A 12,738-nucleotide genomic window follows, 5' to 3' on the forward strand; every position below is an offset into this window, starting at 1 on the left:
CTTTATGAAGGCATAGAGCCTTTACTACATGAAAATGAAAATTAATGAATACACTGTGTACAGTAATTTACCTGATAAGACAGACCTCAGAAAAATACTTTATGAGAGCTTTTATACTTTTATAAAGCTGTCTATAATGAAAATTAATTAACTAAGGATTTTTTTGCCCTGTCAGGGTGGGGCCGAGTTATCCGGAGTGCCGGGTTATCGAGAGCCGAGTTTTCGAGGTTCTACTGTATTTGAATATTTTTAATAAGAAATTAAATGATAGGATGCCATTTCACTTAGTCCTTTAATTAATTAAAACATTATAAATATTCTAAAATTGAAAAAACTGATTAAAGTAATTTTTTTTTTCAATTTAAAATATATTAAAAAATTATTTGCATCTTCTCTCATTTTGTATAAAGCCATTCCATGGAGTCATACCACTTAATTTCACCTGAAATGTTCTATATATTTAATACAGCCTATGTACATAATGATATAAGTGAATATTTTAATTATATTATATTGTTGGATCTTTTATTGCACCTTATGGAACAAATTTGATATCATCTTCAGATTGATCTGGAGAGGTGATAAGGTATGTATTACACATAAATATGCATACAGAAGCAAATTTTTCCATATTTTTGTTTAAATTCGCTACCATATTTCTGTTTAAAGAGTCTAAATTCGAATAATAAAAAGTCTACCGCATTGGCTGAATCTTCATTTTCTTTTTAGAATCTGGTGGTCTACTGGAAGGCACTGGTACATCTTCGTCGTGGCCGTTTCTGGTCTGTTTACAATCGAAAAGAAACGTTGCCACTAACGGAATCTTCCATTTTCCCTTTTGTTTCGGCTTTGGTAAAGCATATATCATTAATTTATAATAACCGGTCCTTGGTGGCATGAAGTAAAAATCAATCCGTTTTTCGGTTTCGTCTTTTTGCAATACACCGGGTGTATCAATTTCGCATCCGTTGGAATCAAAAATCTGATGACTTACTAACATTGGTTCCTTCATTTCTATGCTGAGTCTTCGTTTATTGCCCCAACTTACCATAATAGGAACTGATTGATTCAGAAGTTTCATACCATAATCGTAGAAGCACTGTGTTGGACCCCAGGGTATTTCATTTAGAGGATACGGTTGAATATATCTACGCGACCTCACACAATCCAGCAAGAATATTACCACGTTTCTTAACGTTGCATCGTCATACATCTCCCATTCTGGCCTGGCGTATATCTTAAAAACGTATCGACCTTCTAATGGTGGAAAAACGGCGAATGATCCAACTAATCTTTCTTCTTTCATTTGGCAAAACACATAATTGTTGAGAGAAGGGTTTTCCATATCTTCCGCCGAGTATAATTTAAATTTGTATCTCATAGGTTTCTGCGCTCCGATTTTAATTTCCGTTTGAACTCGAAATGTAATTGGATTCTGTAAATTCGATCGAAATCTCAAATTGAATTCGAAGAAATAAGGAGTGACTTTAGGTAAATTATTGAATTCGTCTAATGTTAATGGTTTGTCGAGAAGCTGCCATCTGCATAAGAGAAATAAAATGTAATTAATTCAATTTTTATAGCTTATTATCATCAGTGCCAGATTAATTAAACTTCTACCGGGCTCTAGACAAAATTTAAATTGGGGCCCATTTAAATAAATTGCTTCTAAAGTAATCTTAAATAATATAAACTAAAACCTTTATTTAATATAAACACTAATACAATAATAATTGCAAAATAAAGGGGTTTCTGGTATAACGAAAAATATATATAATTATAGTCATTGATCAACCTTTAAAAAGCCGGGCCCCTCTAAATTACAGGCCCTAGACATTTGTATTTTTTGTGTCTTGGTTAATCCGGCATTGATTATGATTATAATCACAAAGAACATATTTGAAAAATTTACGTTATACTACAAGATATTAATTATTTCCTAAGAACTGGATAGTAATTTATTAATAAATAAAAAACACACAGCAGTAAGCGTAATCTTTATCCATCCGAATAAAAAAAATGCTCCAGATATGTTTATAAATTTAAGTGTTTTTTATGTTTTCTAGATGCAGCACTTGAACAACTGCTACAATTCTTGAAATCCAGAACGTGGATTTAAAGAATTGATGCAGTATGGTTTGAATGGGTTGCAAAATTATTCAAATCCATAGCGAAATTACTTTCCGAACAACCTAATATAAATATGGATCATGAACGTTCACAGAAAGGGCAAACCGGGTACTTTATAATAGATTTTTTACTCGATCCCCTCCCTGGGATCGAATAAAAAATCTATTATAAAGTTTATATAAATACAATATCTTAGAGAATAATGTTTCTTGTACAGTATAGTGAAAATATTAATAAGAAAAGCCCATAAATTTAGCAACGGGACAATGCTCTTGTAATTTATTTGATTGAATATGTTTATATCCAAAAACTTGTCAAATTGGCGCAGGCTAATACTTTTGACAGTATTTGGGATGAACTGGATGTCTTGCCAAATAAATGAGAAGATAATCGCTGAGTTAATCACTGTTTTAAAGGAAAAGTCTTGTAGAAGTTCTCTAAAATTTTTAGAAAACGCATACAAAAATTTGAAGATCATGTCACAAAAATTTAAGATTGTACTATAACCTAATTATGTTGCAATTTGAAAAAATTGTAGACCTGTAAATTCCCATTGTCTGTTTTTCCTTAATCTCGAGAACGGAGTTAGATAAATGGAAACCTTGAGGATAAGAGGCTCCGATGAACTATATATAAACTTCCAATACAAACCGAAAGTCACGTTATTTGAATTCATAAGTTTTTCCCCCGAAAGCAGTTAATATATGACTGGCACGACTCCATTGTTAATGGAAAAGTATGATGTACAGGGGGCAAACTACTTAATTTGAGGTCGAGCATATATTTTAAATTAAACAAATAAAAAATTGTAGCCCGGCATGTTACAATAAATATTTGCTCATGATTTTTGTACTTTTCCAATAAGTAAAGATTATTCGAGATCAAAATACGTTCGAATATTAACGATAGGAGAATATATAGTGTCTCGTAAGTTTGGAACCATACAGGTTATGTTAATCTTTTTTTGTTATTTTACATGTCACTGAATAAGAAAGAATAAATTCAAGCATATGTGTGTATGCAGAAAATTTTCAAAGAGGAGCAAAACTTAGAGACAAATAATTATATCAATAAATTTTTATTTAATTATTTAATATTTTTCTGGGCCAAATGAGGAATTTACTTCATCTGTTGATCCCCATGAATTCAAGTTATTTTGATAGTAGGAATCCACAGTAAGCGAGAAGTTACTAAGAGTTTAACAGGCTGCATCCAAACTTCTCACCAATCAAATACAGTGGTCTGAATGCAGTCTGTTAAATTCGAATTGCTTTAATCAATTATTTATATTTTATACTTTATAAATGAATATATTATAATAATAAATTTAATTTGTAATATTTCTTATAAATATATTACCTGGAATAATCACTTTCCATTTCATCATACGGAAAATGAGTCCAAATTAACACTTCTGGATCGGGAAGAAAGAAATGCTCATTCAACTTCTTTTGAAATTTCCCAGTGAAATCCGTGTATCCTAAATACATAAATGATTTCTTATAATCTATTTTATTTACATTATTTTAAATTATAAACTAAGTTTTATGGGTAAAACTGTAGTTTTACCTGTACCCCAAGTAGTATCTATTAATCGCCACGCTCCAAATATGTACACAGCATTCCACGCATGAGTAATATCTTGCCCAGGTTGAAATTTATATCCTGGTCTATAGTCGTATCCCTTAGCAAATCCTTGAAGACGTTTCACTCTAATATTTGCTAATCTATAAAGAAATTATCATAATAAAACATTTTAAATGATGTATATGTCAACTGATCAAAATTGATTTGTGTATTTCCACTGTGTAATCATTTAAAAACGTGATTTTTTAAATGAATAATCTTACTTGCACATTTCGTTGAATAATTTACTATAATCCTTGCAGACCCCTTCACGTTTTTCAAACACTTCTTCTGCAGTCATCTTGGTTTCCATATATTTCCAATCATAACTGTAAAAATTATATGCGTACTTTAGTAAGTATAAAATTCTACTCAAAATTAAAATATATTTTATCTTATAACATACACAATGTTATTTGATATCCATCGAAACAACGCTCTCACTTTTATTAAATCATTTTTGGCATTCTCAGTTAAATAATCAACCAGACTTTGTATAGAAGAAGTGACTGATTCAGGTGCCTGGAAAAAACATTATATTAATAAATTATGTTATTAATATATACTTATACATATATAAGAATTTAAAGTATATGGTTAAAAGGAGAGACGTACGGCCCCTCTGATTTTTCTTGAATACACCTCCTTTAAACCTCTATAAATTTTGCTCATTCTACATGATAACGGGACTCTTTTATAACCTTTTATAATGGTGTAATGAGCAATATATTTAAGACTTGTCAAAGCTCCATTTCACATCTCTCAGTTAAATCGAGGCTTTGACCAGGACCTTTCTTCAACAATTGGATAAAAATTATTTTTCTCATTCAACTTTGGATACCACTTAAAATATTGGGGGTCCGAAAGGGTTCTGACCCTTTAGAGTTGGCTTCCATGTCCTCCTACAGAGAGGTCGAAACCCCGCAAACGTAATTCCAGTTCTCTAAAAACTGTCAGTCATCCAACTACAATATATTCAGGAACCCCATATTAATAATAATAATAATAAAAATACATCAATAAAGCAATCTCGGATAATCAGAACAAGTTCAGAGGCCCAAATACACAATAATTGTATTGATTATAATTATTTAAGTTTAATTTTAAAGATTATAATGCAAAGCTTTATTTAATGATAGAAAATGTATTATTATTTTTCTTACCGTATATAATATCTGTATTTCTAATATCAGGTATTGTTGAAAATAGAGAAAATTGTAATTCTTTTCTTTATTGACTGTCATCTACAGACCTATATATATGTGTAATGGTGAAGTGTTATCACGCGATAGAGGAAAATGGTATTTTTGTTTTCGAATTTGTCACGAACTACAATAAAATCATAGTTAGATAGTTTTATCAGAATTTTTCTGTGGAGTTAATGGACTGTTAAGTATTTCGATACTTATTTCAGTAAATATCATTTATATAAATGCAACATTAATGTAAAATACGAGTTCAGTTTTCAGTCGAAGCAATTGATAAATTTCAAGATTATTCTGCTTGTTTCCATTTACGTTCACGATATTTATTATTAAATATAGAATATTTCGATACATTTTACATATAATAAATTATAAATGATTATATTGGAATATACTATATTTATAAACTGTATACCTACTTTTGCAGGGAGTGCAAAAGTAGGTATACAGTTTTTATTATAGAAAAAAACTGCAGGAAAAAAGATCTAAAGAAAATACAGTATTTAAACTAAAATTTGATAAACGTATAATAATATCAAGATGATTTACAGTAATTTACGAGTTTATCTTCAAATTAGAAGTAACTAAACATAATGGAAATAGCATATACTGTATAAAATTACGTGATATCTATTACATACAGTATTGTTTATTTATTGGCTGGAGATAATTTTGCAAGGCAATGTATTCTGGGGCGAAACTAATTCAATATATTAAAATGGATCACGGTAGTAGGTTAATTGCATTGTTTACTTAATATACTTGGCATCTAATTAAAGTATGTGCTACTTTTTTCAATATTAACAAACAGGAGAGCAGAAAAAAAGTCTTGACATCCAATTGCACTCTCAGACTTGCCATTGACTTTATAGATGTGTGTTCGTGACGAATAACGTTCAGATTTGGAAAAATCGACATATTGATTCGATAAACTTTTGCTAAAATTGTCAACGACGTCGTAATGCAAACTTGAAATCGAAGATAATCTTCCGTGTTAACCTTCTTAGAAATAAACTGTAAATTTACTTTTAGTCATTGTAATTCTAACGAATAAACAATAAACTTATAAGAAAATGGAATAAGCTGGATGTGTGTGACTTAATTTTGAAAATTAAATAGGAAATGTATTGTTAATAAATAAAGTTGTGATTACTGTATTTCGAAAATGCGTAATGTTTCCTTTATTATTTTTAATTACAGAATCAGGTTAAGTTTATACAGGCTTAATAATACAAAAATTAAATAGAAAATGCGTTATCTTATCCAGCAGCAATGTTTCAAAATTGGGTCACTTATGAAAACGCCGCAATAATGACTTTCCTGTAAATTTCTGGCTACTGCAAGGCCCTTCTGTATATTACTCATTTTCAATATTTTGTACGTTAATACATGATTATTTACTTCGTTCTCTAGCTTTTTGTCCCTTCTTGACAAAATAGGTTCTCAGTTGACTTGAGCTCCTATGCAGTTCCTTAGTCTGCATATATAGGCCTAGTAGTTCCCCATAGTCTTATCATAAGCTTGCATAATACAAAGAACTCGATGGAGTCCACCAGTGATCAAGTGAATAACAACACAACACTCGCGCATAACCAACGAGTTGGCTGCACAGAGTTTTCCAGTTTTTCTTCACGTGTTTAAAACTTGAACATAGACCAGTTTCCAATAGAAACTTTTTCTATTCAGCTCTCAAAGAAAATCCTCCCCAGAAGCACCCCTTTTGACATGCCACCCACGTGTTGCATTGCATTATCCCATCAATCCACTAACCTATTGGATTAACTTGACGATTTCAAAGTAATTTCGTCCTGGTCAAAGCCATAGACACCACAAAATCACTTATATAAATAAAACATATTTGGAATAAAATGACACATCAATCAATTTTTAAACTTACCTCTAGTGCACGTTTGTCGATATGTTCAAAAACAGCCATATTCGGTATCATCTCTTTCTTCTTGCAAGGTGGTGGTCTGGCTGCAAATTCGGGAGCTTCGTCCGTTATCGGATCGTTATCCGTTTGCACCGCAGCCTCCTTTTTCTCTGTTCCTTCTTCAAAATCGTCTTCGATATCTTGAAGAAAACGAGCGAAACTCTTCTGAACATTACAATCTCGAGCCGATAGCCTATTCAGTTCTTTTTCAATATGAGCTATGGGCGATGGAGCATCGGCGAACAAAACACTAGCTTCGCTATCCGCCGCATTGGCAGCTAAAGCTCTCATAACTGGATCGGTTTGAGATTCAAAATCCGCCGTGGACATTACAATCTTTTCTTCATCTATATTTGGATTCGTTTGAGTCGCTCGGCTTTTGAAATTTTGAATAACTTGAATCCCCACGTCTACATTTTCGTCGTGTTTTTCGACCGTCACTAATTTATCTTCTTCCGTTTGCGTGTGAACGTCACTAATATCCGGAACGTCTTTTGATTCGTATCCTTCTTGCGATTCAATGAGAACTTCCCATTCGTCTTCAATGAAGATGTTACCATCGGTCTGACACGCAATATCTTCTAGATTATATAACACTTCCGTTTGCATCCCCTTTGTGATTTTGTTAGTTCTGTCATATTCTTTGATTACAATTGATTTATAATTTCCATTTGTCACATTCCATCCTTTACTGGAAGAAACGAATCTTTTATCTAGAGGTGTAATTATTCTTCTTTCACGACTCGAGCCGCATCCCATTTTACATTTGTTACTAAAAAGAAAAAAAAAATATTGTTAAATAAATATCCTATAATATTTAATAACGTTTTAAAACATTTTTTTCTTAAAATCAGAAGTATAAAAAGAACAGAAAGATTGATCAAATATTTAATTGAACATCTAAAATGTTGATGTTTTAAGCCTCAGATCATAACTTTTGGTACAACTTTTGGATCGACCTCGATTACATAATTCATTAAATTTGGAGTATTAACCTTGAGAATGCCATTTAAAATAAGAAATGGGCAATAAAAAGTCTAATAAAATTTCAAATGTTTTAAGTAGTCAAATATGACCATTTTTTGAATTATACACGAAAATTTTCCCAATTTTCCAATTTCAGAAATAATCCATTTTTATATTTTGTCATACATTAATTTTTTAACCCTTTCCGCTCTCTGGACACTAGCAGAGCCTTTTTAGCAAATCTATCACCCACTGGGCCCAATGTGGAGAGATCACTCTGATATGTCGGGACCGTCCCTCACTATATGACAGGACTGGTGAGGGAAGGCCCCGACATATCCGGGTAGATCACCTCTGAAAAATTCCTATGAGTTTTTCGACTAGACTCCTAGACAGATGGACTGCTACCTTAACCACCCATCTGCCATCTAATTAAAATTGATTATTGAAACACCGTTGAATCATTCGAAGAGTTTCATTAATCAATGACACTGATATAATTTAAATTGATTTTAAATTGTTTTTCGTCTTTATAACGGCGAAAAACAATTTTGCAAGGATCTCTCGATCCTTGAGAGATGCTATAGCATTCGTACTTTTGAGATCTTCAATCGATATGAGATACTGTCGGGAAATTTGTTCGTTACAGTATTTAAATTTTCCATTCTGAAAACCGCATAAAGACCTATATACTTTTGTATCTATCTATAAATCGATGGCCTATATATAAGCTATCGTTTCTTGGTAATGTCTAAATAAGTCTTTAGTGTTGATCGATTCTTAAAGTCGCAAATTGTTCGGTCAATAATTTGTGGAGTTTTTACAATAGCTTTGACGACTCGATAAAATTGAAAAATTCCTCTCACGATAGATTTAACAATAGAAGGTATTTTTAAAGAGTAATTTTGAAATATGCATAAATCAGAAAATATGCCGACAGGGAAGAGGCAAAAACGTATTTTCTGTACATGCAATTTATAATAATTTAAAAAAGTTTATATTAAATAAATTATAAATTAATTATATTATTAATAATAACAATAGCTAAGTTATTAATTTAAAAGTTGCTATATAAATCAATATTTTCAAAGTTGACGAAGGAAGCAATATATTCTTTATAATCAAGTTTCTCAACCTGTAGATCGAGACTTCAAAACGCGCGTTCCTCATTCCTACGTTATAGGTCGGAGGGCCGAACATATAAAATAATTTATATGAGCCTTTCATGTTAATAACCGAAGTGTGTATAGCCTTATGGCTATATCGAAACAACTGAGCCATTGATAAATCATAAAGGCGCCATTATACTTTATAAATGCATTATTTATTTAACAAATAAACAAAAAAAAATATTTTTTTAAACACGAAATTTCCATTACATACGAGAAATCTCATAAAAGTTCTGTCAACTTGTACCATTACACGTAACATATTTCATTATTTAAATATTTAGAACAATAAAATATTGACATGGTTACCGCTCGATACTGCATTGTCTACTCAATGCTGTGTCTAATCATTAAATATTATAAATATTTATAATATTAAACTTAAATCTTGCTGTCAGTTATAAAATCTTAATGAATACAGTAAAATCAGTCAAAACGGAACCTTAGTAAAAAGAAGACCTGCCTAAACGGGAAGAATTCTTCAAAATTCAACGATTTTCTGTGTTAAAAGACATGTTCAACCTGGCAAACTGAAAAGAATATTCGGTAACGCACGAGTCCGGTTTACACAGGATTTACTGTACATATAAGGAAAAGGAAGTGTTAGAAACAAATTTCCTTAGAGCATATTATTCTAATTTTTTAGGAACAAATCTGGATAACAAAATTAAACAAATTAAATTATTTTAGAACTTTTTTAAATTTCTTAAAAATGAATTCTTTAAGAGATATATTTCACGAAAATAATACTGTATTTAAAAAATATATTCATAAATACAAATTTTGAAAATATTTCATTTAATGCTAAAATTCTTATTTAATATTTAAGCTTATAGAAATCAGTGGCGTGCCGTCATTGGAAGCGGTGGATGCGCGGCTTCCCTTCTATTTTCTAAAAGATAAATACATATTAATTTTAATTATATGAAAATAATCTCACAATGTTTTATTATAACCGCATTATGTATCTTATTACAAATTTCTATACTACACGTGAAAAAAAAANCATTTTTATATTTTTTGACTGCGGGACCTTGAAACATCGAGAAATGAAAAAAAAAGTTTGGGGTTTTCTTCTGTGTGGTGGTGGGCAGGATTCTGTTTATCCATTTTGAAGTTTAATAAGTCCTGTGCCCTTTGTCGAAAATATTTGAAATTTTGTGCGAAGGTTTGTGTATTAGAGAGAAATGTTTCTACAAATTTTCAGGAAAATCGAGCCACTCGGGAGATATTAAGGGAGTGGATGATCTCCAGCACTAATGATTCGATTTTCCTGAAATTTCCTAGAAACAAGAGCTTCAAAGTAAGTAAAAAAATCATGCCCCACGCAATAAAATCCATACACACGAAAAAATCCCCAATTTTTTTTGGATTTCTTAACGTTTCAAGATCCTTGAGACCAAAAGAACTTTATAGGATGGAGTGAGGGAGGGTAATATATTGAAAATAGGTAAATTACCCTTAGTTTTTTACGAGTAATCACCCATATTAATAATTTCATGTACTGCACATCTGAAGACTTAAAGATAGTGGTGCGGTTATAATTATTAGGAATGAAAGCAAATAAATAATACCGGGAAAGTGCAACAATAACTTTATAAGTGCCATCTTTTTAAGAATTGAGCTCAAAACAGAGCTCAAATAAAAATGGCAAAGTCGCATTTTTATTGGTTAAATAATAAATTTTTTAAAAATAAACTTTTAAATTGAATATTTAATTAAATATCAAAAATTGTATCAAGCAATTCTTTCAAGTAAATAACAAACTAAAATATTTTTTTTTCATTTAAAAAAAGTCTTGATCACATACAAAGTTATTTTTTCTACTGTTAATAAGAACTTTATATTTATAGACAATTAGTTTTATAAATTTAAGAATAATTTAAGAAAAAATTCTTCTTTTCCTTAAATTTTTATTAAAAATAAAATAAAGAGGTAAGAATATACTTGGGTGTGTTTTTAAACATTTTAGTAAATAATATTCCGGCTGTTATGTATATAACACGGAGGGAAGTGTATTGGAATCGGACAAATCTTGAAGTTTTGACACCCTCTGAACCTGGAAAAAGTCAAAAAAAAAAAAAACAAAAAAATCTGAAAAAATTTCCTGTGTATCTGTCTGTGGTGTATTTCTTTTAATATCTCAGGATCGGGTAAAGATTAAATAACGAAATTTGGCATGGTAACTTGTGTATAAGGGGCATTTATACTATTAAATTTTTATGGTTAAAGTTCGAGCGGGTGGGAAGATAGAGAAGTCACGTGTCATATGTCAATTTGGGTCGAACTTAACGAAAATTTTAATCGTTATTAGCATTTATAATATTTTTTAAAACGCATCTCTACCCTTAGAATTAAGCCTTTTGCCTTTTTATTATAATAATTATATGAAAGTCATTTATAAAATAAAATCTTATAACAGGGGTTACATTATATAATGCCTTTTAAACTAGTTATAAAGTATTGTTTTTAAAAAAAATATTCACTTTCACTGTCATTTCACAATTACAATCTTTAAGTTTTTATAAAATTAAAAATTATGGGATGCTGCCTGTCTTGTCAGAGCAAAAAACAGTCTTCCTCAACACAAGAATTTAAAGAAAGTACAGCAGTTATCTTTCATTTTCTTTTAAATTTGTAAATTAATAAAAAAAACTCATTTAAATAAGAATGAGTTTAATGTCACCATTTCTCCTCCTGTGAAATTGACACAAACAATTTCAAACAACTTTTCAAACAGATAAGCTTTTCAAACAATAAGAAGCTAATAATAGCTGTGTAGTAACGAGATATGTACAGTACTTGGAATTAACAGTATAAGATTTGACAATTCATATATTCCGAAGGAACCTTTATTTAATATTTATAGAAAAGATTGATTAGTGCTATACGGGGTTAGGTCTTTTTTTAAGCAGACGCTATATCCGAGAGGTTTAACAGTATGTATAAAATACTCAGAGATGAAGAAAAATTGAAGATACACAATAATAAAAAATCAATCAGAAAATCGAAATTTTTAATTGAGAACTTTCTATAAAATTAAGGAACGAAACTTTATTGAAATTTCTTCCAAAAATAACAGTAAATATAATGTTGTTTTTTTATTTGCTTCTTTTTATTGACAAGTGTCGTTTGTATTGAATTAATGCCATAGTAACGAACTGTGTCATTCGTGATATGAGCTAGACAAGTGCAACCTTTATTAAATTCAATGGGAGGAGAAAGTAATCCGAGAGGTTTACGTTAGGAAAATATAAACTATAATTTTTTTCTGGTTGATGGCATTATTATAATGAATGTAATAATGATTCGTTAACCTCTAAATATTCTAAATAAACAATTAAATTTTTAAATGACTGGTTTATTTGTTTATGGCAACGGGAAACGTGGGGGATCTGCCGAGGAAATGCCTCCTGGGAGAACTTTCTTTGGGAAACTGGCCCCTATTTACGTGTTACAAACGTAAAGAAAACCCGGAAAACTCCACGTGACCAGCTGAGAACCCACGACCAGAGTTCAATGGTTTTATCCACACGGCCACGAGTGAGAACATTTTTTAAATGAGCAGAGAAAGGAAGGGGGAGTGAAAATGTTATTTGGCTAGAGTTCAATGGACCCTTAAAATTTAATTTTATTATGTAAATTGTGTTAAGTTTTATCTGATAAGTGGAAAAACTTTGTTTTTATTTACTTCACTGATTCTATTCAT

General features: G+C 30.6%; 1 protein-coding gene across 1 annotated transcript in view; it reads right to left on the reverse strand.

Moving 5' to 3' along the window:
• Positions 1–435: 435 nt before the first annotated feature.
• LOC111636077 (kyphoscoliosis peptidase-like) overlaps positions 436–12,738 on the reverse strand; it is a 39,730-nt gene continuing 27,427 nt past the window's right edge. The window contains exons 2-6 of the mRNA XM_023381243.1: positions 4,163–4,278; positions 3,981–4,085; positions 3,700–3,857; positions 3,490–3,610; positions 436–1,541 (exon numbers count right to left, since the gene is read on the reverse strand). Of these exons, the coding sequence (XP_023237011.1) occupies positions 695–1,541; positions 3,490–3,610; positions 3,700–3,857; positions 3,981–4,085; positions 4,163–4,278 (1,347 nt within the window). The 3' untranslated portion in view covers positions 436–694. The remainder of the gene's footprint in view (positions 1,542–3,489; positions 3,611–3,699; positions 3,858–3,980; positions 4,086–4,162; positions 4,279–12,738) is intronic.

The sequence above is a fragment of the Centruroides sculpturatus genome, unplaced genomic scaffold (genome assembly GCF_000671375.1).
Source record: "Centruroides sculpturatus isolate CEXI.00-Female unplaced genomic scaffold, Cexi_2.0 scaffold923, whole genome shotgun sequence".
Lineage (NCBI taxonomy): Eukaryota > Metazoa > Arthropoda > Arachnida > Scorpiones > Buthidae > Centruroides > Centruroides sculpturatus.